Genomic DNA, 27870 nt, shown 5'->3' on the forward strand with positions numbered 1-27870 from the left:
TGCCTTTGCTCTTTAATTTGTGATGTGATTGTGAACAAAATTATTAAGTCTCTCAGCTGCTTATCTATTAAATAAGAACAAAATTTCCCATCTCCTGGGGATTGAAATGAGGTATGAAAAAATCCTGAAAGCACTGAACAAACTCTATGCAGCATAGTTATAGAGAAGAAAGGAGAAAAGGCTTCTATTTTAAAGGACAGAAAATCGCCTCAGGCATCACCAGGGCCTGAGGTTACCGTTGCATCATGGACACCAGGGACTTGTCGCTTTTGTTCAACAGCAGCTGAGGAAGGAGGAAACTGCCAGCTCATTCTTGGGTACCAGGAATGGGCCATTAGTCAAATATTATTCGTCCTGCTTCATCACAATGGCTGTTGGCAGAGCGCTTTACTTTCCCAACTTGCTATTCCATGCCTTCTTGCATTTGATCTTAACAATCCCCTAAGGCAGTATGTATTATTACTTCATTTTAAATATAAGGAACTTAAGTTCAAAGGATTCTGTGACTCTCTTGGGGTTACAGAGATGGTAAGAGACAGGCCTGGGGGGAACTTGGGCTTCTGACTCCAGACCCCAGTCTCCTTCCACTTTATCTAATAACTATTTTCTCCTTCTTAACTCCTGACACCCTCTCCTGCTCCCAGTGATGACTGATTCACAAACTTTACACCTTCCTCAGACCTCGGGCACTGACCTTTGGCAGATGGCCTTCCTTCCTGATGATAAATGAGAAAGAAAACATCAAGTGGGAAACACCTCAACTTTCAGTCACCAAATTTACAAACTCACCTGTACCCACACCCATCCCTCTTCCTCCTCCTATCCTGTGACCTGCCCAAGGCTAAGGCCTCCACCTGCTTTGGAACCCTCCCCTCTTTCTTGCTTCTCTCTTTCTATAGTCTTCACTCCAAGAACATTGGGAGAATGATCTTGTTTCTCCTCTTTGCAAACACAACATAATAAAATAAACAAAAAAGGACTTCTGGTAATACCGTAGACCTTGACGCTCAGGTCCTCTTTCCAGTTGCCCTCCTTCACTTCGACTTCCTGGCCCATCCTTGTCTGGTTTCTGCCTTCCCCTCTCCGCCTTGCTGGCTCCCACCGGAGTATCTTGTGACTTCTGAGCCACTGAATCTTGCAGGCATTTTCTGTCTTTGTATTCTGGGCCTCTCTGTAGCACTGCACCCTGCTGGCCGCTCCTATCTCTATCCTCCTTGACTCCTTTGACCTCTGTGACTTCACACATGCTCGGCATCTCCTGGCTGGATGGCTGTTCAGAGTCTTTCACCAACTCTACTAGCCACCCTTAAAGGCTGGCGCAGAGCTCTGCCCTGGGTCCACTACTGTGCTCTTAGGCAAGCTCATGTAGTCCCTTGGCTGCCACCTCCACCTCTGTGCAGATATTCACCACGTCCATAGCTCTAACCCAGATCACTCTACCTAGCTGCCAGCTAGAGGTTCCCACTTGACTGCCTATCAGGCACCTCAAGGTGATGTGCTCTTCTCTTTAAACCATCCTTCTGTTAACCTTGCTACTTCAGAAAATGTATTTCCATCTACCTAGGTGCCCAAGGTTCAAGCCTGCCATCATCTTTTGCTTCCTCACCTCGTCCTGTCAAGTCTACTACCCAAATATTTTTTATATCTGTTTTTTTATTTCCATTCTCTACTGCTGCCAACCTGGTTCAGGCTAAGGTTATATCCAGACTGAACAACTGTGACCACCTCCAGATTGGCCTCCCTGTATCTCTTCCCATCACCCCCAATCCATTCCCCATACTCGGACTAGGGTGGTTGTCCCACACGATATATATGCAGTGGGCTTCCTGCTGCTCTGAGCAGTGGTCCCCAACCTTTTGGCACCAAGGACCAGTTTTATGGAATTCAATTTTTCTGCAGACAAGAGAGTGAGGAGGATGGTTTGGGGATGATTCAAGTACATTACATCTCCACCTCGGATCATGAGGCATTAGATTCTCATAAGGAGCCCGCAACCTAGATCCCTCACATGTACAGTTTACAGTAGGATTCATGCTCCTATGACAATCTAATGCCACTGATTATCTGACAGAAAGTGGAGCTCAGGTGGTGATTCCAGCATTGGGGAGCAGGTGTAAATACAGATGATGCTTTGCTTGCTCACTCACTGCTCACCTCCTGCTGTGTGGTATGAACTGGTACTGCAGCCAAGGAGTTGGGGACCACAGGCTCTGAGGATAGTCCCAAATCTTCACTAAAGCTTACATGGCTCACAAGCACCCATACCTTTCCAATTTTCTCTCTTGCTACCCCTCTTTAAGTACCCTACTTTCACTAGCATTTTTTTTTTTTTTTTTTTGAGACAGAGTCTCATTTTGTTGCCCCTCAGTAGAGTGCCATGGCGTCATAGCTCACAGCAACCTCAAACTCTTGGGCTCAAGTGATTCTCTTGTCTCAGCTTCTCAAGTAGATGGAACTACAAGTGTCCACCACAATGCCCAGCTAGTTTTAGAGAAGGGTTCTCGCTCTTGCTCACGCTGGTCTTGAACTCATGAGCTCAGGCTAACTCACTTGACTTAGCCTCCCAAAGTGCTGGAATTACAGAGTAAGCCGCCCCGCCTGGCTTTTTCTCAGTAGCCTTTGCATAAGCAGTTCCCTTTGCCTGGAAAGCCCTTTCTTTTTCCTCTCCTTCACTTGGGGGAGGAAACCCCCATATGTGCTTGCAGAAGAGAGGAAACAACCATATATGCTTCACTTGGTTAACTGACTTTTTTTTCAAATCTCAACCTAAAGGCCACCTCTTTAGCAGGTAACCCCTGCAGTATTAGATTATGTGCCTGTAACAGACATTAGGTATTTTTGCCTTCACACACTCTTGCTATGCTCATATATATATTTTATTTTTTTTAATATACATTTTTTTTTTTTTTTGAGACCGCCTCAAGCTGTCTCCCTGGGTATGGTGTCATGGCATCACAGCTCACAGCAACCTTCAACTCCTGGGCTCAAGCGATTCTCCTGCCTCTGCCTCCCAAGTAGCTGGGACTATAGGCACCTGCCACAATGCCCGGCTATTTTTTGGTTGTAGCCATCATTGTTGTTTGGCGGGCCTGGGCTAGATTCGAACCCGCCAGCTCAGATGTATGTGGCTGGCGCCTTAGCTGCTTGAGCCATAAGCATTGAGCCCAAAAAATACATATTTTTTTCAGAGACCGAGTCTCACTTGTCACCCTTGGTAGAGTGCCATGGCATCAAAGCTCACGGCAACCTCCAGCTCTTGGGCTTAGGCGATTCTCTTGCCTCAGCCTCCCTCCCGAGAAGCTGGGACTATAGGTGCCCACCACAACGCCCGGCTACTAAAAAATATTTTTATTCTAAAGCTGGGTGTGGTGGCTCAAGCCTGTAATCCTAACACTCTGGGAAGCTGAGGCAGGTGGACTGCTTGAGTTCAGGAGTTCAAGACCAGCCTGAAGAACAGCAAGACCCCATCTTTACTAAAAATAGAAAAACCAGTTAAGTGTTATGGCAGGTGCCTATTGTCCCAACTTCTTGGGAAGCTGAGGCAAGAGGATCAATTGAGCCCAACAGTTTGAGGTTGCTGTGAGCTATGACACCAAGGCACTCTATGTAGGGCGATAGAGATTCTGTCTCAAAAATAATAATAATTTTTTTTTAAAATTCTAAATGAAAAACATAGATATAGAAAATCAACAAATGTGTAGCTTAATGAATTATTTTAAGGAAAACCCCCATGCAATCCACACCAAAGATTAAGAAAAAGAATTCTGCCAGCTACCTCAGAAGTCTGTGTGCTCATCCCAGGATCAGTCCCCATCTTCCCTATAAGTACCCCTACCTTAACTTTTATAATAATCACTTCTTGCACTTTTGAAATGTTTCCATTTTGCTATTTTGGCAAAGCATGTGTGGAAGGGAGGACTTTAATTTTCACATTTATTCCTTATATTTTTAAGTAGCTTCATTTTTTTCAGTCAAAAGTGTACACCTAGGTGCTATAGTTTAGTCTTGGCCATTTAAAACATTTTCATATGTGCTTGAGCTGTCTCATTTATGACAAAAAAAGAATTAAAAATTAGCTCAAGCAGCTAAGGCGCCAGCCACATACATTAGAGCTGGAGGGTTTGAATCTAGCCTGGGCCCGGCAAACAACAATGACAACTACAACCAAAAAGTGGCTGGGTGTTGTGGTGGGCGCCTATAGTCCCAGCTACCTGGGAGGCTGAGGCAAGAGAGTCGATTAAGCCCAGGAGTTGGAGGTTGCTGTGAGCTATGATGCCATGGCACTCTACCCAGGGTGACAGCTTGAGGCTCTGTCTCAAAAAACAAAAAAACCCCAACTTCATGTTACTTAAGTTTCTTTTAATCTACACCTTTCATGACATTTCTTTTTTTTCCTTTTCATTTTTCTATGGAAGAACCCAGGCTATGTGACTTGTCAAGACCTCATGGTCTGGGCCAGGCACAGTGGCTCACGCCTGTAATCCTAGCACTCTGGGAGGCCGAGGTGGGTGGATTGCTTGAGCTCACAAGTTCGAGACTAACCTGAGCAAAAAGTGAGACCCTGGCTCAGCACCTGTATCTCAGTGGTTAGGGTGCTGGCCACATACACTGGGGCTGGTAGGTTCAAACCCGGCCTGGGCCTGCTTAACAACAATGACAAGTACAAAAACAAAAAATAACAGGCATCGTAGCAGATGCCTATAGTCCCAGCTACTTGGGAGGCTGAGGCAAGAGAATTGCTTAGACTCGAGAGTTTGAGGTTGCTGTGAGCTGTGATGCCACAGCACTCTACCAAGAGTGACGTAGTGAGACTCTGTTTCAAAAAACAAACAAAAAAAAGGTGAGACCCTGTCTCTACTAAAAATAGAAAAACTGAGGTAAGAGGATCACTTAAGCCCAAGAGTTGGAGGTTGCTGCGAGCTATGACACTATGGCACTCTCCCCAGGGTGACAGCTTGAGACTCTGTCTTGGAAAAAAAAAAAAAAAGATTCCCACAATCTGGATTTTGCTAACTACAGACTCATGGTGCAGTTCAATAACTCTCTCTGTCCTTCATATCACAGATCAATCAAGGGGGTAGTGACACTTGTCTCTGCAGTGTTGGCAGTCATTAATGCATGTGTCATCACTGGGGGCTGTAAAATGGTGGTATTCTACTTCCATCATTCCTTTTTCAGAGAGATGGCTACACTCATCTACTATTGGGTAATCCAGCAGCAAAGATCATATAGGTTGCCTCTCCCTTTTTGGTAATAGCATCTCATTTTCTATTAGAGAATCAGCTTTCCCTAATCTTAGTCCAAGTGGGTAAAGTGGACCTCAATTACTTTACAACTTTGGAAGTGGGTTCACAAAGCCAGTCTGGCCAGGGAAAGCACCCCATCCCCAGCCATAGTGATTGAGTCAAGGACAGTCACACGATCCAAGCCAGGCCAATGGAAATACTCCTTGAACTCTTCTCTGAAGGTTTTAGAAAAGAGGCACATACCTTTCTCTGGTGTTGTTAAGCAGATTACAAATAAACTGGTGGTGACCACCTCTGCCACTACTCAGGAAAAGCCTGCCTGAGAATGAAATAATCCAGAAGAAAGCAGAGCTGGGAGATGGAGAAAGCATTCCTGAGAGCATTCTGTGGATAACTGAATCCAGCTATGCATAAGGCTACACCTTAGACTCCTGGCTGTGTGGGTTAAAAAATTACCTTTTTTGAAAGCCAGCTTACTAACAAGAACTGATTAATCTAATCCTCATGCTTTTTGCTCCCAAAACCCTCTGAAGTTCTCCTTTTATAACCCTTAGAACATCTATAATTCCTTGACATGTCCACCATCTCCAGTAATCTATGCTTCTGGAGACAGACTATCTTGTTTGGCAGTCTTTCTAGTAACTAGAACATCCTGGCAAGAGTAGATGCTCATTTCAGATTTGGAGAACTGAAGAAGTTAAAACAAATCTCCTGAAATTAGGTTCAATTTCTGTCCTTCTAGCACCTTCTGTTCTCCCAAATGTATAAGGCACAGATTTTTTTTCTAGCTACTACTGAGTCTGAATGGGTCCAAGACTTAAGGGCCCTTGTGAGAACAGGTCCCTTAAGAGAACAGGGGTATGCTCCTTAGATCACCAAATCAAGAGGTCCTCTATAACATGATAAAAGTTATAAACATGGGGCCATGGGTCAGCTCTTTACAGGCTTATGTCTTATTCTGCTCCTGTCATCCCATCTGTCATCTCTACTCTTCTGCCTCCTTGGCCCAACCTTTGTCTCCAAACTGAGCCTAAGAATCTCTGGGTAAAGCTCTTATGTGGACAGAGACTGCTGGTTCCCTCATAGCTCTGGGACAATGAGTCTTGTCCTTTCAGGTCTGTGGGAATTGCTTTTAGCCTTGGCTGACGGTAACGTGCAGATGAGAACATCAAGGCTTCTGGAACTTCATTGCTGGCTAGGTGCCTCCAGAGCAGGGAAAACATTCTCCCCAAGTGGACCTGCTTTGGTTCCATTGTTATCATCTAGTTGCTAGGCAACATGCCTAGCCATCTGAGCAGGAATAGAAAAAGTTGGGATTTTAAGGACCCAGGCTATAAACCAGTTACTAGGAGTCAGTAAACTAGGAACTGACTGTTCTCTGTCCTGATTGGCTTCTCTGCTCCTCTATTCACAGGGTGGCATGTGCCATGTGACACTGTTGAGTGCCTCTGAAGCCTGGGCCTCTTTTCCCTTGCCAATTCCCCCTGGACTGGCAGGTGGGCCATTTGCTCTCTGTGTCTAAGAAAATGGAAATCAATGCCTTGGAGGAGACCCTGCAAAATGTGGGGGATACACCAAAACAATTAAGCCTATGGACTTTATTTATTTTTTTTTTTTGGAGAGACAGAGTCTCACTTTATGATCCTCGGTAGAGTGCTGTAGCATTACAGCTCACAGCAACCTCCAACTCCTGGGCTTAAGTGATTCTCTAGCCTCAGCCTCCCAAGTAGCTGGGACTACAGGCACCCACCACAACACCCGGCTATTTTTTTTTTGGTTGCAGTTCAGCCGGAGCTGGGTTTGAACCCGCCACCCTCGGTATATGGGGCCGGCGCCTTACCGACTGAGCCACAGGTGCCGCCCCCTATGGACTTTATTGACCAGAGGAGCCTAAGAGGAAAGAAGAGCAATCTAGCATAAGCTTTAGAATCACATAGGGTCTTCCTCTATTACAGGTTGGGCATCCCTGATCCAAAAATCCGAATTCCAAAACTCTTCTGGTCCCAAGCATTTTGGGTAAGGGATACTCAGCCCGTAGTTACTAACTGTGTGACCTCAGGCAAGTTACTTAACCTCTAAGCCTCAATTTTATAATCTGTAAAATAGAGAGCTTAATACCTACCCTGTAGACTGGAAAGATTAAAGGAAATAATGCAAACAGGTACTTAATCCACAAGTACTCAGCCCATGATCAGCACCTGGTGTTGCTCTTTCTGTTGTTATTGCCATCAGGAGGATTTTTTTCTTTTTCTTTTTTTTTTTGAGACAGAGCCTCAAGCTGTCGCCCTGGTAGAGTGCCATGGCCTCCAACTCCTGCGCTTAAGCGATTCTTTTGCCTCAGCCTCCCAAGTAGCTGGGACCACCAACGCCCAGCCATTTTTTAGTTGTAGTTGTCATTATTGTTTGGCAGACCCGGGCTGGATTTGAACCCGCCAGCTCTGGTGTATGTGGCTGGTGCCTTAGCTGCTTGAGCTATAGGCACCAAGCCTTTTTTTGGGGGGGGACAGAGTCTCAAGCTGTCACCCTGGGTAAAGTGCTGTGGTCATAGCTCACAGCAACCTCAAACTCTTGGGCTTAAGTGATTCTCTCTGCCGCAGTAGCTGGGACTACAGACGCCCACCACAACGCCCGGCTATTTTTTTTGTTGCAGTTGTCATTGTTGTCTTAGTTGGCCCAGATGGGTTCAAACATATCAGCCTTGGTATATGTGGCCAGCACCCTACCCACTGAACTATAGGCACCGCCCAATTTTATATTTTTCAAACAGTGTTGAGAGAACCTGACGTGTGTCCCCTAGCTATGTGGGTATCAGAATTGCTTTCTGTATCTCAGAAATGGGGCCCATACCTTCCGTTCCAAGTGCTTATCCAAGCGGGCCAGAGCTTCTGTCTCTCCTCCTTGCCAGACAGCTGGGCCAAGTCCTTCAGTGGGAAATCCTATAAGAGAAAGAGCAGGTCACAGTAAAGGAAATAGCTCAGCAAGTCCTGACCCATTAGTCTCTTCTTTGAACTTAGAAATGAACCAATGCTACTGGGAATGAGATAATCCTTAAAGTTTTAGCATTTTCTAGGTCTCTTCCTACCATCACTATTTTCTCTCCTTTCCCTTGTCTTCCCCATCCCAGCCCCTCATCATTCTAGGCGAAAACAATCCTGGACTTCTCAGATTAGTTGTCAGCAACTATGGTTTTCAGGTAAGAAAGGTTAGTAGTTTTGTTCAGATCAAAGATGAAGTGTGGGTGGTGCCTGTGGCTCAGTGAGTAGGGCGCCAGCCCCACATACCAAGGGTGGCAGGTTTAAACCCGGCCCCGGACAAGCTGCAACAAAAAAATAGCCAGGCATTGTGGCAGGTGCCTGTAGTCCCAGCTACTAGGGAGGCAGAGGCAAGAGAATCGCCTAGCCCAAGAGCTGGAGGTCACTGTGAGCTGTGACGCCACAGCACTCTATTGAGGTTGATAAAGTGAGACTCTGTCTCTTAAAAAAAAAAAAAAAGGATGAATTGTGGAAGGAAGGAAGGGGGAGAGGGGAAAGGGGTGTAGTTAGTAACCTGAGGGTCTGAGAGAACTTCCTTTCAACAGAAGCAACACTAGTTATCTGGATATTGAGAAGCCCACTGTTGGCTGCACCAAATAGTGCTTATGTTGTCTGAGAGAGGCAAGTATAAAAATAGAAAAACAGACAAGAAACAGAAGATTACATACATGAGTATGAACACAGAAAAGATGGGGAGGGCATAGTCCAAAATTAATAGTGAGGCTGGGCGTGGTGACTCACGCTTATAATCCTAGCACTCTGGGAGGCTGAGGCAGGTGGATTGCCTGAGCTCATGAGTTTGAGATCGGCCTGAGAAAAAGCAAGACCCTCATCTCTACTAAAAATAGAAAAACAGAAGAAAGAGGATCGCTTGAGGCCAAGAATTGGAGGTTGCTGTGAGCTGTAACGCCATGGCACTCTACCCAGGGTGACAGCTTGGGACTCTGTCTCAAAAAAACAAAACAAAACAAAATTAATGGTGGTTATCTCTGGGTGGTGGGACAAAGTATTACTCTGTCATGCTGGGTACAATGCCATGGTGTCAGCTCACAGTAACTTCAAATTTCTGGGTTCAAGTGATTCTCCCATTTCACCCTCCTGAGTAGCTGGGACTACAGGCACCCACCACAATGCCCAGCTAGTTTTTCTATTTGTTTAGTAGAGACAGGGTCTCGCTCTAGCTCAGGCTGGTCTTGAACTCCTGAACACAAGCAATCTACCCACTCTGGCCTCCCAGAGTGCTAGGATTACAGGCATGAGCCACTGCGCTCAGCCATGATGGTTATTTCTATCTTTGTTTTCCTGTATTTTTTAACCGTTCCATAATAACAGGCATTATTTTGGCAAGGAAGAACAAACGCCAATAAATTTCTTCACACAAAAGAAAACAGCAGTGGCTCAGTGTCTGTAGCTAGTGATTAGGGCGTCAGCCACATACCAGGGCTGGTGGATTTGAACCTGGCCCAGGCCTGCTAAACAGCGATGACAACAACAACAACAACAACAACAACAAAATAGCCGGGCATTGTGGCAGGCGCCTGTAGTCCCAGCTACTTGGGAGGCTGAGGCAAGAGAATCACTTAAGCCCAAGAGTTTGAGGTTGCTATGAACTGTGATGCCACGGCACTCTACCGAGGGTGACATACTGGGACTCTGTCTCAATAAAACAAAACAAAACAAAAAAGAAAACAGCAGTTTTAGAGGCTTTGGCAGGAAGTACACACCCAGCTCCTCCAGGGAGGGTACACCATAGGTCTCATCGTGGTTCTCCTGGATCTCAGCCCTGCAGCTCTCCATCTGCTGGCTGGTTACTGAGCCCACTGGCTTCTTGGGCAGCTCCATGCGGCTAATGATGGCCTGAAAGCGCTTGTAGGTCAGGGGTGGCTTCTGTCCATTCAGCTCAATGATCCTGGGGAGCCCAAAGAACAGCTAACATCACTAACAAGGCCCTTTGTTTTGGGTCCCTGCCCACTGGAAAAAGAGCGCAGACTCTGAAGGTTTTGTGGGTGGCTTTCCTTATCTAGTCACAAGTTCCACCCCTGAGTAGAAAGGAAGGAGTAAAGGAGGCCATATCTCCATTTTACCAAGAGGAAAACCGAAGCCCAGAGAGCTTGAGCAGGTGACTCAGGTAACAGAGCAAACAAAGTGGGAACTTAATTCCAGGTTCCCTGGTGCTGATGAGACGTGCCTAAAGACAGAGACTGACCACATCTCTCTAATCCCCCACTAGCCTTCTTAGCACTTGGCCTATCTCTCTAAGCCATGGGAAACCCCACAGGCCTCTCCCCCAGTGTGGGCCTTGGAGGACATTCTTTGATAAGAGCCATAAACATGTTCCTGTCTTAGAAAATCATCCCCTTCTTAGTCTCCATTTATTAGAATAGAGAGATGGAGGACGCCTATCCTCCCTAAATCAGAGACTGAGCCTAGAGTTCTGGCAAGAACTAATACTTAAAAAGTACCTTGCAATTTACAAAATATTTTTCATGAGCAGGGGAATGTAACTGCACTCATGCCCACAGGAAAGATATATAAGAAGGTAAAGAAGAGAACTGAGGCTGTTTATATAAGCACAAGTTGGGAGGGTATGGAGACAGATTCCTGGCTTCATACTATCCCAGCCAGGCTCTTGTTGGCCAAGAAGCAGCTTATGCAAGACCCAGCTGGCTGGGTGAGTTCATTTCTCAATTTGTTCTCTCTTGCTCTCTCTCTACTAGTGGAGATAGAAGGTTGGCTGCTGCCTCTGCAGTACCTCCCCCTCTTCTGGCACGTGGCAGGAGGAGGAACTCCACACCCAGCCAACTCCTGAGGGCTGGGCTCACGTGCACAGCTGTGTGACCCAGCTTCCTGGCAACTGGGCTGGGGAGTTGGGGTGGGGAATAGTGGCTGCTGGCTTGGCAGCAGCCGCAGCAGCAGAGCAGGAAGGTGACAACTCCAGCAGGGAAGAGAAGAAGAGGGTTTTCTCCTAGACTCTCTGAAAGAGAGGCCTGTTACCAGGGGAGGAAGTGCCTCTGTAGTTATCAGCTCCCTGCAGGGCTCTCTTGAGCCCCCGAGCAACACCAAAATGCACGGCCTGGAAACCCAGATAGCCACAGGAACCCAGGGAATTGGTTTAGGTACAGAAACTGGGCCCATGAGAACAGAGGTCTATTGGAGGGGTAACCTATCTACTGAGATCACAGGGCAGCTGTCAAGGAGCAGAATGGAAATGGGAACATGAGGCATAGATGGGACTGGAGCACATTAGAAACAGATCCATGGAGATCCTGAGTGGGGAGCCTTACTGCTTCTATGCCTTGGGCCTAATAAGGCTCTTTGCCAACCAAATTGAATAAAACCCTTTGTGATCTGTTTTACAGGTCCTAACGCTGGCCCATTCTCCTCCAGCTTTTGGAAAATGCCATACCTCATGAGCCAGGTGGTCCTATTGTGGAACTCCCCTGAGTTCTACCCTGCAGGGGCCCAAATCACTAAATTTCCCAAATGGCAACCTGACCCCTGGGACCCACGTCTTACCTGTCCAGGTCATAGAGGGTATGAGAGTTCTCGGTCACCACCTCCACACCAGCCTCCTTGGCCATCTTCATGATGGCTGCATCCCGTTCTTTCCCAAAGGGTTCGGAGTCATACTCGAAAGTCAAGCGGGTCACCCCCCATTCCTGTGGGGACAGAGTCTGTTATGCTCAACACTGTTTGGGGAGGAGGGAGAAGCTGGGCACTACTTCATAGAGCCAATTTAGACAGACAGTGTTTTGAACTGGAAAGCAAACAATCAATCTGAGGCTAAGGAAATTTGAGGACAGGCCAGTGAGGTGAGGCCAATAGCACAGCAGCAGTGGCATCAGGAGAGAGGTGGTTGGCCTTGTGCATTTGCTGTGCCCTTGAGGTAGGAGAATGCAGCAGGAGGCTATAAATACCATGCTCTCAGGGACCCCCAGGTCCAGAAAGAGGCACTGACTCACTGGTGGAGACAGTGGGGGAAGGGACCGCTTCTTGCCTGTTCAACAAGCTTTTCTCAGAGCTCCTCACAGCCCTGCAGACTTGTGGCCTAGTTTTCTTGGCAGACTTGTGCTATGTGAAGTCTTAATGGTTTCCACAGCAACACTCTGGAGGCCAGTAGCAAACAGAACTAATAGGATCCAGCTCTCAGAGAGTCAGGGAAGGAGGAAAGATCCTTAGTCCAGAGGTCAGAGAGAAGTGACCAGAGGGGCTGGATGTTGAAAATAGGGGAATTCTGCATGTTGAAGAGAAGGGAATTCTCTTTTATGTCTTTAGTTATTTCTGATAGGAAGTTCAAGATGCTCTAGCAAGTTGCCACAGTGAAAGGCTGTACAGACAACTCACAGAAAGCCCTAGATCAGGGGTCCTCAAACTATAGCCCGTGGGCCACATGCGGCGGTGTGATTGTATTTGTTCCCGTTTTGTTTTTTTACTTCAAAATAAGATATGTGCAGTGTGCATAGGAATTTGTTCAGAGTTTTTTTTTAAACTATAGTCCTGCCCTCTAACAGTCTGAGGGACAGTGAATTGGCCCCCTGTTTTAAAAGTTTGAGGATCCCTGCATCATGCAACAAGCAAGAAGAAAAACACATTCTATTCAAAGCCTCTAGTCATGGTCCTTTAAAGCTTTGAACCCAGGGGCAAATGTCCTAGCCAGGCACAAGCTGGTCTGGGTCCTGACTTAGCCCAGCTTAGAAAGTGGGTTCTTAGCAGGGTCAATTCGAAGACAATTACAACTAAAAATTGTATTTATTTATTGAGCCTTACTATAAGCTAGATGTCATATTTAGTGCCTCATACAGATCATGTTAAATACTCAAGTAACCCTGGGAACAATAATAACAGTATTATTAAATGACACCTTCTCCAAGAAGCCTTCCTTGACTTCTTCCTTCAATATGGTCCTCATGCACCTTGTTCTTTTTCCATCATAGCATTTGTTATATGCAACAAAGATTACCATTACTTGCCTCTTTCCCCTGTTGGTGCAAACTCTTAGAACAGTCACCATGCTGTCTCTTTCATCATTATTACCCTAGTACCTAGTGTGAGGCCTAGTAGAAGCTCAGCATAAACAATGAAGGACTGAATGGATGACCTGTCAGTATCTCTGGGCTGGCCTCAGAGCTGCAGGATGGGGATGAGAAGGAGCAATGCAGATGAGAGGGGCAAACACATTTATATGGTAATATGGTATGATGTGGTTAAGGACACAGCTCTGGAATCAGAGAATCTAAGACCACCACTTAATACCTTCAGGGCCATAGGCAAATTATTGTTTCTTCACCTGCAAAACTGGGATAGCAGTAGTCACCTCTTGGGGCTGCTGTGCGGAATAAGTGAGTTAATGTAAACAAGCTGTGGAACAGTGCTTGACTCATAGGCAGCCCTCCGTGAATGCCAGCAATTACTAGCATTGTGTGATTTGTATGTGCGTGTGCAATTATGTATGTGGGGGTGTGGCGAGGAGAGCTGAATGATGACATATTTACTAAGCTGTCTGCCTCAATATGAGACTTTTCCTCTTGTTTCAGAATTGGGGTGGAGAGGGGCATAGAGAGACTGCAAGCTGCCAAAGGTGAAGGCTGTTTGTCCTAGAGCCCTCGTTCATGAAGACTTTTGCCTCTATTTGACTTTAAATATGCTTTTTAAAGGGGTTGTAGGGAAGTGGACTGGCCCCCTGATATTGCAAACAGAAACCTATGTGGTTCCTGAATGAAAAATGTTATCAATCATTTACCCCAGAAGAAACAGGAATGCTCCCTTAGAAAGACTGACTTTTTTCCCAATAAGCAGAGCAAAGCAAGATGGGAAACGCTCCTTGCTAGACATGAAACCCCACCCTCAAAGTCTTGGCATAGAACAGTCCTAATAAATCTTGATAGTGTGAGCCAAGACAACATCTAAGGAAGCCAGGGGCATCCGGGGCGGAATGACTTACTACATTCTATGTCTGGACTGAGCTGGGAATTTCCCAACATGACAAAGGTTTCACAGGTTTCTTTAACACAGTTTCTATTCCAAGGGCAAACTGACCAGCTGCCTTTGCTCCCAATTTCTCTATAAATGGAAAGAACAGCCCTGATGTTTCCATTCCCTCAGTCAGAATATCATTCAATCTGTGGAGAAACCCTAGGGGTGCAGAATCTCACTCTCTTCTCTGGGGCCCTTCATATTTACCTTGAAAAGCCTTGGGAACACTTCAGCTGGCTGTCCCCGGACTACAAACAGGCGGGAGTTCAGTTTTCTTAAACTTGTGTCCAGATCTTCCAGAGACTGAAGTAGGAACCTGCAGAGTCCACACAGGCCTTGTTAGTGACAGCATAAAAAGCATAGCTCTCTTTCCCAACAAAGCAAGGAGAAACTGACTCACTGCTTATGCCAAGTAAGAAGCACCGTGAGCACTAGATCTAGAGAGGCCTGGGTTCTAGCCTAGGCATGAAAGGGTAATGGATCAGTGCTGCCTTGGTTGAAACCCTGGCCTTGCCACTTGCTATTAATAATAACTGTGTGACTTTAGGCAGTAACTTAACCTCTGTAGCCTGTTTTTTCACCTGTGATATAGAGTTGATGTAATTACCTATCTCACAGAATTGCTAAGAAAAGAAAATCAAATAATGCATGAAAAACATTTAGCACAGTGCCTGACACATAGAAATCTTGGGATAAATGCAAGCTGTTCCTAGTGATGAGCTTCTAAGTGATCAGAAGCAAGCCACTCACTCTCTGTCAACCTCTAGGGCTGGAGGCAGATATCTGCCAAGCATGAGGTTGTTTTGAGAATCAAATGAGAGCATCTGAAAAAACAAGCAATGATTCTGACTATGGTGGAAAGCATTATGGTCCTATCAGCAGAGGAACAAGACTGCCATAGCCTGGAAAATCCTACTTATTCTGGTTAAATAAACTCTTTGCCTTTCTAACTTCATGCTTTGGACTACAAGTATTTCTGCTGTCATCGCCCGACCCCCAGAGGTTTGTTTGGCTGTTGGCTCACTCTCCAGGGCTCTGGTAACCAGGTTCTCATCCCAAGAAGAAGGCCTTCAGGCGTCCTCAAACTTTTTAAACAGGAGGCCAATTCACTGTCCCTCAGACCATTGGAGGGCCGGACTATAGTTTAAAAAAACAAATAAACTATGACCAAATTCCTATACACGCTGCACATATCTTATTTTGAAGTAAAAAAACAAAACCAGAACAAATACAATCACACCTCCTCATGTGGCCCGTGGGCCACAGTTTGAGGACCCTTGCTTCATGTTAAAGATCCTCACTTGCTTGCGGGGGTGGGCATTGAGGTGGGGGTGGGAGACTGCGAATACACAAGAACCAGCAGGTGAGCTGGATCACCAGAGGAAAGGGAAAGGAACATCTGCTGAGTGCCTTTGGTGTTTTATTTTTAAGTTAACTTAACATTTTAACTAGATAACTATTCATGTAGTTCAAAATCCCAGTGAAAAAGGTACACAGTAAAAAACGTCCTCCCCTTCTTCCCTCCACAGAGGCAACAAAGGTTATCAACGTGATTATGGATATGCTTTTAAAGTGTATTTTCTAATTTAATTCTCTCAAAACATTTTAAAGGAAATAGTACTATTTTCATTTCATAGATGAGGAAACAGAGACACCAAGAGGTTAATTAACTTGCCTAAGATCATGGTTGTTATATGACAAAGCTGAGATAAGAACCGAGGTTGGTCAGACTCTGAAGCCCATGTTTTCTTCTCTGTGCCTCATTTCTGAGGACTTTTAGTGGCATGGTGACACTGCTCCAGGGGCTGAGGTTCTGTAGGACCTCATGAATCTGGAATTCCTTTCTCCAATGCCAACCTGACTACAGGCAGTCCCCAGATTACAAACGAGGTAGGTTCTGTATGTTTGTTCTTAAGTTGAATTTATATGTAAGTTGGAAGATGTACATTTACTTCTTAACTGTAATAGCCTCTGTTCATAAGTGTGAGTCACATGTCTGTTGGATGTTTGTAACTTGGGGACTGGCTGTGCAGGTGATCCACTCACATTCTTATCTTCCTCCCCAGGAACCAAGCCCTGACAGGTCGACCAGCATACGTCACAGCATCTGTCACAGATTCCTTTGAAGCACCTGCTATCTATCCCTTGGAATCACCCACCCTTTCCCAGCATCCTTCATCTCTGTGAACAATAGAAATCACCAGATTTTATTCTGAGCACAGTGAAATGCTGTGCCTCAAAGGGCATGTCACATTCCCTGACTATGAAGGCTCACAGAAGCAGTAACTATTCCCAGGCTGCCAACTACAACCAGCATCCACTGCTGCCTCTGACATACATACAACTTGACATACTCCCGTGGCTAATGACACAGACCCACACTCCAGCACAGGCTGAACCATGGAGTTGGGTCAAAACATCACATTAGCTAAAGAGTGTGTGGGAGACCGACCAGGGGATGGAATAGGTGACTCTGACAGGTTGAATGCTGCTTTATGCCAAGTAAGAGCTCCACCTTTGTGAATTTCTGTTTCTGAAAACTTGACATCCTCAGAAAAGGACCAAGGAGCTGATGAGTGATGAGTGAGTGGAGTGACAAATGAGTGATGAGTGACACACTTGCAGGCCTCCCCCAGCCCTCCCCATTCTCCCAGAAGGAAAAGTGTGAGAGAGCCATACAAATAGCCTCAAGCCACCTGAAGCCTGGACTCTGCCAAAGTAGAATGACTAGAGATCACCACAGCATTTTAAATTCCACAACCCCAGGACAGAGTGTCCTCCATCTGCAGCATCCAGGAATATTCCTATCATGTACTTTGAGGGCCTCTTCCTTTACAGTCTACCAGATTGCACAGGGCTTTGAATTGAAGCTATAAATAAGGCTGAAATGTGCATGAAATCTAGGTTCCAGAACATGTAACAATCTGCCTTCTACAGAACTTCACTTTTAGACTTCATTTACTAAAAGGAGATTCCTTGTGGCATCTCTAAAGTACAGACAATTCTATGAGTTCTTTTCTTCTTTGACAAGAGATGTCGATAGCTGAGGCAGGAAGCAAAAGGCTTCCAGGAGCCTGCTGCTCCAACCCATACATCCCAAATCAAAATCTATATTTTAGCAAGACCCCTTGAATCACCAGGGGACATTAAAGTTTCAAAACACTGCTCAAAAAAATTGAACTTTAGCCTCTGTGGAGATAAGGTTTACAGGTTTTCTCTCTTTACTTCTAATTTGTTTCTATTAAACTTTCTCTCTTGGAGATCCAGGTTTCTGCCTCCTCTTGGGCCCTCTGGCAATTTCTCTGCTAATCCCAGCTTCTCTCCTGACTCAAGCCTTTCAGGGTTCCTCTGGGAAGGAAGGGCCCAGTGCAGTCACACAGGAGACTACAGGCAGGAGGTGTGAGAAAGGCTCCCAGGATCTCAAGTTCAGGCAGCCAGAGAAAGGGAAACCACCACTCTGGCTCCACCTTGGAGGCTTTCCAGGTATGGAGAAGTGCTGTCACTGGGCAAGTGATCCCTGGGACAGGTGTATACATTCTTTCACCAGAGAGAACTTTGGGCCTTCTCTGGTCTCTTAGAGCCCTCTCCTGCACATTGCCAATCCCTCTTTATGCCACAGAGGGGACTCTGAAGGAAAGTGGCCTGGGCATTGGAGGTGGTGTATTGGAGGCTGGCACCTCACCCTTGGCAGCTCCAAGCTGAGCTCACATGGCCAAAATTCAGAGCACATGGTCCTGTTTGAGCAAAGCCGCCCTTTGGATTAGGTAACACGTGCAACTGAATTACATTACGTAAGTTGTCTGGAGCCAGAGGCAGACAGAACTGGAGAAGACCAAATTGGGATTTCCAAAAATAAAGAGAGGACTCTGTAATTCAGGGACTCCATGGGGCTAACCCTTTAGAACAAAACAGGCAGATCCTTTAATTAAGTACTTATATTTAGGGAAGGTGCCTCTCTTATATTTAGGGATGGTAGATTCTGTGTTGAGGCATATTTTATTTATTTGTTGTTAATGAGGGGAAGGGAGGATGACAGTGAATGCTTCTTTTAGATCCAGATGGCTTTTGATTGGTTCCTCTGCTTCGAGCCAAGGTTATCTAACCATAATACCATTGACTGGCACAGACTGGCTACACAGGATATTAATAGAAATTACTTTCTCTTAAGTAATTAAGAAAGCTTAAGACCCATCAAAAGGGATAACCTAAACCCATAATCCATGGCAGAAATTTATTTCTAAACATCATTCAGATACTCAGATCTAAGTATCTAAGCCAGGCATCCTCAAACTGCGGCCTGTGGGCCACATAAAGCCATGTGAATTGTATTTGTTCCCGTTTTGTTTTTTACTTCAAAATAAGATATGTGCAGTGTATATAGGAATTTGTTCATAGTTTTTTTTTTAAAAAACTATAGTCTGGCTCTCCAACGGTCTGAGGGACAGTGAATTGGCCCCCTGTTGAAAAAGTTTGAGGACGCCTGATCTAAGCGATACTTAGAAATACTTAAATATTTAAATATTAAATACATAAATAAAATAAACTGATTTTTTTTCTAATTTCAAAGAGAAAGATGAAGAAGGTCTCTTTCGGGCAAACAAAAACATTTCCTTGGCAGAATAACAGTAAAGTACCTCACTCGGGTACCAGTGTGAAGAGCTCAGAGAAAATCAAATTTCCCTACTAGTGGACTATAGGTTTCAACCCCTTTCTTGTTGACCAAGTTGCAGGGAAGAACTACCTATGTCCACAGTCCAACAGTGTTTAGCTTCCAGCATTTGGGAAGAGAGATCCTTGCTTTCACCAGGTACCCTACGAAGTTCCCAATTTACCTTATTTATTAATTCTGAGAGAAACAGACTGAGGAAGAACATACTTTATATCTACCAACTCTCTTTGTCCTAGAAGCAGCACAGAGTTAGGGTCATAAGATTTAAATAGAACTGTTGCCAACACCTATTTAAGACAAGCCAAGCTAGGGAGAAAAAGGTAATTAGAAACTGCAAGGGCCGGGTGGAGCCTGTGGATCAAAGGAGTAGGGCGTCGGCCCCATATGCTGGAGGTGACGGGTTCAAATCCAGCCCTGGCCAAAACTGCAAAAAAAAAAAGCAAGGGCCTATTTTGAGCAACCATTTTAAATCTAGAAGCTGCTCACATCTTCTTTTGTTTTGGTTCTTGCTACAGTACTTCCTTCTAGATGCAGCAAATTTGAGGAAGGTGGGCTGGGAAAATGGGAAAGGGTTTAGTCAATTGGTGCTTAGAAAAAAAACGTCCTGAGGCTCATATAGCTACAAATAACTATCACCTCCCACTATCACCATGGCAGGAAGTATGCTAGCCTTCTCCTATGCCAATAAATATACACAGTTCTTGGTTGCCTTTCTACGTCCTCTTTTACTCTTAGAAAGTGCCATTCATGGTTATTTTAATCTGCAGCAAAACCCCATCTGCAGCAAAACCCTGTGTGGGAGTCAGCGTAGGAGGTGCAGGAAGGTAATAGGGATCACAGATTTTGATCCCCCTCTTGCAGACGGCCTCCACCCTTCCTAGGTAGGCTTCTCAGAGGCAGCAACTCAAGCATTTGCAGAGCTAGGGCATTATGCTGTAGCACAATTCTCTCAGGCCACTCCCAGGATCCAGAAACAGCCACCGGAAGATTACACACCTTATAGTCATGCAGAAGTATGGCTGGCTCCAGGTCCCCCCCCCCCCACCATATCTAAGCAAGTTCACAAAACAGAATGTAGCTCTCCATCCATCCAGGAAGGAGAATAGTGGGGGTGGTAAAATCTGTTTCCAGGCCCAGAAGCAGGTATCATATTTGATCTGTTTTATGTTATTTCATGTCTTTCTTCTGAATACCAACACTAATTAGACTTCCTACCAATGCATTGCAACACATTTCCCAGGGTGCCTGGCTCAGGGCTATGGTTCCCTAGTCCAGTGCTTCTCAAGCTTTGCTACAATGAGAACTTTAAAAACCTTAATGCCTTGGCCATAACCCAGAACAATTTAAATAGAATTGGAGGGATGGGGGTTGGGGAGGGTTTGGCACCTTTTAAAGATCCTTAGGTAATTCCAGTGTGTAGCTACAGCTGAGAATCACCACTCTAGTTTACCCCAGTATTTTATGTTTTCCATGGCACTTTGTTCTTCTAAATTATAGTTCTTTACTCATCTTCTCTCACTAAAATAAAGGCTCAGGAGTTCTAAGAGCACAGACACACATGTATTTGTTCACTGCTATAGAAGCACATAGCACACTGCCTGGCAGATATTAGGCACTCATCAAATAATCACTCAATACCTGCATTCCTATACAGCCTCTGACTTCAGGATTTGACTCAGGCATCAGAGCTGCCACATTCCTTTTCTCTTTCACTCACTTGAAAGCACAATCACAAAAGGGTGCCCCATAAAAATCCATAAACACCTAGTTTCTAGCCAATTGGAGTTAAATCAGCAACAGAGATTTTGTTGCTGATTTTTAATACCCACTACCACAAAGGAGTAGGCAGTCTATGCAAAGTCAGCCAAAACCCAATAAAAGAAGAAACTCATTTGTGACAATGTAACAAGCAGGTAGCTGGATTCTATTTACTCTGCTCTAATTGGCACACTGCCATAGGAGGGGAGCAAAGTCTGAGGCTTGGCTTAATGTCCACCCTGGGGATGGTCATTTGAGGATGTTTGTCAAATCCAACCTCCTATCTATAGAAATTGGAGCAGAGACAGAGCAATAGAGCAGCCTGAAAACAGTGTGGGCAGGCTCTCCACAGGACTATCTTTAGTTGTATCCTCTATACAAATAGGATTGGAGGGGGGCATTTAATAGACCCAGGGCTAGGAGCACTCACTCTCTCAGCAGGACACACACCCTGGAGAAAAAAGAATGGTACGCTGAGAGCCGTGGTATCCTGGAAATAACCCTTCCCATCAGTGCAACAAGGCTACAAGCAAACATCCCCCAGAACAATGCAAACAAACCAAGTGACTGCTGCTAGGTGTTTTAACAAGTGATGGGTACACGATGTCTCAGAACTCCTTGGTTTGAATACCAGTCATAGAGAAAATACACCAACTACCTATCTGTTAATCCTTTCCCATGACTGTGCTGACTCCATCTCCTGGAACTTATCAAAGAGGGGCCCTTGATATCATGGCTTTCTCAGTCCCTAACCTTACTACATCAGTTCATAAATGTCTAATCCATAATGGCTCAACTGCCCTTTAAAATCATCTCAGGGGAAGCAGAAAAATGGGATGATACTTTGCTTGGTTCCTTTTTAATTTTTCTAGCAAGGTCATAGTTGCTGAGGGGATTTTCTAAAATGGGTTAAGTACTGTTCTAGAGCTTAAGACACAAAGTGCCTTTACCTGAAGATGCCCTTGGAGTCTTTAACTATGACATAGGGGAGAAGAAAGACCTTATCTAGTGCCCAGCCAGGGTCTTTAGACACCTTCACTGGCAGGGGGCATTCTGGGTGAAGAGAAGCCAGGATGGGTGATAGAGTGGATTCAAACAAACTAGAGGCTTAAAGATGACCTTCCAGAGCCAGCAATTCTCTTCACTTGAAGAACGTGACCAGAAACTGCCTCCTGCCCTCACACCACACAATACTCCTTCCTCTCCCTGAGTACGCTCCTAAGAGCCCTGGACGAGGAGTTCCGTTCTGCTACTCACTGGCTGCAAGTCCTTGGGCAAGTCGACTTCGCGTCTCCAGTGCTCGAGAGTCTTATCTGTACAATGGGACCAGGATTTCTGTCCTACAAGCATGTTGTGAAGCTCGAAGGGGATTATACACAGCGCAAAAGCGCTAGGTGAGAGGCTGAGCTCTGGCCCCCCGAGGGCATTGGTACGATGACTAATTACTTCCCCAGTCCCGGCTTCTCCCCTGGAAAGAGCCCACTCCGACCCCAGAGCCGGAGCTTTCCGGCCGTGCTGGGATGCAAGGACCGGGCTATTCGCCACCTGGCCCATGGTCCTGGTGACTGCCTCGGCCCCACGGCCCCGCCCCGGGTCCCCCTCACCTCCATCGGTTGATCCCAACTGAGGAGGAGGCCGCAAACCACGGGTCGAGGATGTAAACGCAGCGCACACAGCGCGCCCCGCGCACGGCCGCCAGCAGCGCCGGGTTGTCGTGGAGCCGCAGTCCTTTGCGGAACCAGTGCACTGAGGAGGCGCCATCCGCGCTGGTTGCCGGTCCCTGGGCCGCCGCCGTCGCCACAGCCGCCGCCATCGCCGCCCTGACTGCTGGGCCACCGCCGCTCCGCCCCGTCGGAGCCCCTGGCCCTACCCACATCCCGCCCAGTGACCTATGACGCTGCCGCTCCTCCATGTGACTCCGCCCCCAGGGTCCCAGAGCACCTCTGCCATTGGCTGGGATCCTCCTGCCGCGCAATTGGCCCAGCCGCGCCGTATCCAGCCCCGCCTCCTCACGTTCCCACCTTGTGCCTGCCGGCTTGGGTGGAGAGAGCAGTGAGGGCGAGTGACGCAGGCTAGGGAGCTCCCTGCGGAGGTCCGAGCATGGGCGGTGTCTCAGGGACTGAGGATTTCTTACACGCGTCCTGTTCAGGGCCTGCTTCTGGAAGAAGCTGCCTGGGCTGGTGGAGCTTGTTGCAGCTCAAGCCAGTGACTTACAAGACTGACAACCGGTCCTCCTGTATCACCATCCTCTCCCTCACTATCACATCACCTCTATCATTCTACTACAGCAGGGGTCCTCAGACTTTTTAAACAGGGGGCCAGTTCACTGTCCCTCAGACCGTTGGAGGGCCGGACTATAGTTTAAAAAAAAAAAACGATGAACAAATTCCTATCACATTGCACATATCTTATTTTGAATTCAAAAAAACAAAACGGGAACAAATACAATATTTAAAATGAAGAACAACTAAAGTTAAATCAACAAACTTACCAGTATTTCAATGGGAACTATGGGCCTGCTTTTGGCTAATGAGATGGTCAATGTCTGGTTCCATATTTGTCACTGCTAGTCGTAACACGTGATGCAAGTGTGCCTCAGTTAGTCCCGAGACTGAGAGGAGGAGTGGAGAGACAGGAGGTGAGTGGGGGAGTGCAGGACAGGCAGCGTGGCAAAAACACTCAGAGGGCCAGATCAATGTCCTAGGCCGGCCGCATGTGGCCCAAGGGCCATAGTTTGAGGACCCCTGTACTACAGCTACCATTTATTGAGTGTATTTTATATGCCAAGCAATATGATAATCTCCTTATATAATCTGCCTCATTTCCTTGCTACTCTCAATTTGGCCCACTTATATTCATTCAACAAACCCAGTGAAAGGACTGCTATTATTCTCATTTTACGATAAAGAAAAATAGAGTGTGCTGCAGATTGAGTAACTTTTTACATATCATAAAGCTGTAACAGGATTCCACTTAAATTAGTATTTTTTTTTTTTTTAGACAGAGTCTCACTCTGTTGTCCCAGGCTAGAGTTCTGTGCTGTCATAGCTCACAGCAAAATCAAACTCCTGGGGTCAAGTGATTCTCCTACTTCAGCCTCCCAAGCAGCTGGGACTACATATATGTGCCACCACATCTGGCTAATTTTTCTATTTTTAGTAGAGATGGGGGTCTCACTCTTGCTCAGGCTGGTCTTGAACTCCTGAGCTCAAACAATCCACCCGTCATGGCCTCCCAGAGTACTAGGATTACAGGTGCAAGCCACCATGTCAGGCAGATTATTCTGATTTTTTTTTTTTGAAACAGAGTCTCACTTAGTTGCCCTCAGTAGAGTGCCCTGGTGTCACAGCTCACAGAATCTCAAACTCTTAGGCTCAAGTGATTCTCTTGCCTCAGCCACCCAAGTAACTGGGACTATAGGCAACCACCACAGTGCCTGGCTATTTTTAGAGATGAGGTCTTGCTCTGGCTCAGGCTGGTCTTGAGCCTGTGAGCTCAAGCAATCCACCTGTCTCGGCCTCCCAGAGTGCTAGGATTATAGGCGTGAGCCAATGTGCCTGGCTGGTTATTCTGATTTTGAAACTTCTGCTTTTATCCAAGAAGCTATACTTCTCTCTGTGCTGATATCTTAGCATTTCTAAGTGGCAGAGTCTAAGGATCAGGTAGGAGTGCCCTGATATGCAGCAGTAGAGAATTTGGAAAGGACTGGGAATATGGACTGGGAATTGGTTGAGGCCATAACTGTGCCATCAGCTGAATTTATTTTCTTTTAGTCTTTATGGAACCTTCGTGTACTAAGCACTTTACTGGATTCTTGGTGGGATTCAGAGATGTGGAAGATACTGTCCCCACTCACCTCTGGGGAGCAAAGTAGAGCACTTTGGGAGGGGGGGTGTTTAGCACAGGGCTTGCTGAATGACCTTCTTACTAAATGGCAAGAGAAGCTATAAACACCAGCAACAAAATGTTGAGGATGGGCTAAGATGGCCTAGTTAGGCTAAATCTTTGTGGGTATCAGAGAATAGTCTGTTTCAGCTTGACAGTAGGTTGAGTCCATTCTTGGGATTCTTCCTGAACTTGGGAATGAGCATTGAAAGCTTTTAGCAATTCAGTAGGCAGTTTAAGTTTAGTGGCATTAATTGGCATCATTCTCTAAACCAGAGCATCATGGCAATCTTAGTCTCTTTCTTCTTTCCAGGGCTTTGCATAAGCCATTCTCTCAGCCTAGATCATACTCACCACTCCAACCCCTTTCTAACTCCAGTTTGCCCTGTGTCATCACTCAGTATTAATGTCACCTTCTTCCTGTCTGGTCCCAGCCTGCACAGTGCCCCATCTTATTTTTGTGCTTCTTCTTATCAATAGCCTTAGAATATGGTACTGAAATTTCTCACTTAATTGTCTGTCTGCCCTATCAGGTTAGAAATTCCTAGAGGGCAGGAGCTGTGGCTTATTTGCAGTTGTATTTCCAAGGCCTAGCTTTGGTTCTTCATGCTCAAAGATTTTTTTAGTAAAAGTTGAGCAGGAACTAGAGTCCCAGATTGGTAGGGACCTTAAACGTCTATCCCAATTCCCTCTCATGATACTGTCCTTATTTTTTAATTCACTCTCCAAATGCTTGCTGAATAAATCAATACCACCACATCTCTTTACTTTTCTCTATCTCTCCATCTTTCCACAAGGCTGGTGTCCTGCTAGGAATGGAGCAGAGAGTGTAAGGAGGCGATTTTCCCATAAACAACCTGGAGAATGGACATGCTTTTTTTTTCTCTTCTAAATTCCGATAATGTTATATTTATATTCTATGAGATCTGAGGGTGGGCACTGTGAGGGTGGGCACTGTGTTTGTCATGCTTATCCATGTCTTCTTAGCATTTGCTCTAGTACCTGACATAGCAGGTGCTCAGTATATATTTGCTGAATAATTGAAGGCCATTTATGACTTTCTATCTTCTTAGGCCATCATGAGAGGTAGTGTTGTGTAATGGTTAAACCCAAGGTCTTGCATATTGGAGTGGCTGAGTTCAAATTCTGGTTCTACCCTTATTCTGTGTGACCTTGGATAAACCAGTTAACCTCTCTGTTCCTCACTTTCTTAATCTATGAAATAGAGTGATGATAATACTTATGATATAGTAAGCTCTTATACTATGTCAGGTGCTATTATTCTGAAAACAAAATCTGTCTGATTTTGTCTTCCTTGCAATACCCCACCCTGGCATGTTCCATAAGTTGCTGAGTGAATAAAAGATTTTACTCATTTTGAAAAATTCCTCAAAAGTATGCCAATTATGAAAATAAGTAATCAATGAATCAGCATCAGTCTCCAAAACCTAACGAATTAATTATTTCTTATCTGCCTTCTAGACTTTGCATATAAACATCTAAGTTTTAGAACTTTAATAAAAGCAGAAGTTCAATGTTATGTACTTAAAAAATTATATATGTATGTAAAATTATATATTATATAAATTATATAATATATATTTATATATGTTATATATAAAATATATATTACATATATAATTATATACATATTAAATATATATAATTATATATATTACATATATATGATTTTTTTTGAGAGACAGACTATCAAGTTGTCACCCTTGGTAAGTGCTGTGGCATCGTAGCTCACAGCAACCTGCAACTTGGGCTCAAGTGATCCTCTTGCCTCAGTATGTCTATTTTTAGTAGAGATGGGGTCTTGGTTTTGCTCAGGCTGGTCTTGAACTCATGAGCTCGAGCAATCCACACACCTTGGCGTGGGCCACCGTGCCCGGCCTAAATATATATATTTTTTGATATGGGGTATTGCTTTGTGGCCTTGGCTAGAATGCAGTGGCATCATCATAGTTCACTGCAACCTCAAACTTTGGCGTTCAAATGATCCTCCTGTCTCAGCCTTCCAAGTAGCTGGGGCTATAGGCACGTACCAGAGTGCCCAATTAATTTTTTCTATTTTTTGTAGAGACAGGATCTTGCTCTTGCTCAGGCTGGCTTTGAACTCCTGACCTTAAGCAGTCCTGCTCTCACCTCCCAAAGTGTTGGGATTACAGGTGTAAGGCACCACGCCTGCTTTTGATATGCTTTTTAAAACATTAAGCATGTTTAGAACATTAAGCATGTTCTATATTGCTATATCATTGTCTTTGTGTTTATTTCTGATTTATGTTATTATAAAACTGATAAAGATGAATTATTTTATTGAATAATCACATATCATTTGATTAACAATGTAACATTCAAGAATCAGGAAGTAGTTCTTCCCGGGACGTTGCCTAGAGGAGCTCAGAAGGGTGCAGCGTTTGACATATCGTCGTAGGCTTTCCTACAATACAGCCTCTAACAAAACCAGGCTGTCCTGAACCCCGGGTAATAGAATTGTTTACCTTTATACCAAGAAGTTTGGGAAAGCACCAAAATTTACATGTGGCGTGTGCCCAGGCAGACTTCGAGGGGTTCGCCCTGTGACACCTAAGGTTCTTATGAGGTTGTCTAAAACAAAAAAAGTATCAGCAGGGCCTATGGTGGTTCCATGTGTGCTAAATGTGTTCGTGACAGGATCAAGCGTGCTTTCCTTATTGAGGAGCAGAAAATCGCTGTGAAAGTGTTGAAGGCACAAGCACAGAGTCAGAAAGCTAAATAAGAAAATGAAGCTTTTTTGAGTAATAAAAATTAAGACTTAAAAAAAATCAGGAAGTAAATCTGGCACTGAGTAGAATACTGGAGTGTAAAGTCCACTTTTGGTTTTTACACTTTAAAGAACATACAGAAATTGGAGACCAAAGAAACCTGTAAATTACTAAGGTGAAACGTAATTAGGTATTATCTCTTTGAGAGAAATGAGAACTGAAATTTGACCTCATGGTTATAAACCTCGTTATTTACGAGCACCTCTGAAGTGTGGTTGCTATGAGGATAACAAACATTTGCTACTCGTTTCTACCAAAGGTAGAACGAAAGAACGGCTCTTCCACTGGGAAGAGTGAGAGATTTATTAAGGGACTTCTTAGGACAAGGTACTTTAAAAAATGAGACAAATTAGCCAGGAGGTGGGTGGTGTCTTTCTTCCCTGAAGCTATTTCAGAGGACAAAATCAATCCTGTTTTGTCCCTGTTAACATCCTGCATAGAGACTGCATTAGACAACTGTATTAGACAACTTTCTACATTCGCTTTGAGTTGCGCTT

General features: G+C 45.2%; 1 protein-coding gene and 1 pseudogene across 2 annotated transcripts in view; one reads left to right on the top strand and one right to left on the bottom strand.

Annotated features, from left to right (window-relative positions):
- CRY2 (cryptochrome circadian regulator 2) overlaps nt 1-22568 on the bottom strand; it is a 39354-nt gene extending 16786 nt beyond the window's left edge. The window contains exons 1-5 of the mRNA XM_053560049.1: nt 22283-22568; nt 14459-14567; nt 11795-11937; nt 10003-10187; nt 8094-8182 (exon numbers count right to left, since the gene is read on the bottom strand). Of these exons, the coding sequence (XP_053416024.1) occupies nt 8094-8182; nt 10003-10187; nt 11795-11937; nt 14459-14567; nt 22283-22554 (798 nt within the window). The 5' untranslated portion in view covers nt 22555-22568. The remainder of the gene's footprint in view (nt 1-8093; nt 8183-10002; nt 10188-11794; nt 11938-14458; nt 14568-22282) is intronic.
- A 1-nt stretch (nt 22569) lies between these two features.
- LOC128564357 (60S ribosomal protein L34-like) lies at nt 22570-27363 on the top strand (annotated as a pseudogene). Its single transcript, XR_008374096.1, has 3 exons — nt 22570-22730; nt 22828-22883; nt 26964-27363. The product of XR_008374096.1 is annotated as a 60S ribosomal protein L34-like (transcript).
- The last annotated feature ends 507 nt before the right edge of the window (nt 27364-27870 follow it).

Source organism: Nycticebus coucang, chromosome 14, assembly GCF_027406575.1.
Source record: "Nycticebus coucang isolate mNycCou1 chromosome 14, mNycCou1.pri, whole genome shotgun sequence".
NCBI lineage: Eukaryota > Metazoa > Chordata > Mammalia > Primates > Lorisidae > Nycticebus > Nycticebus coucang.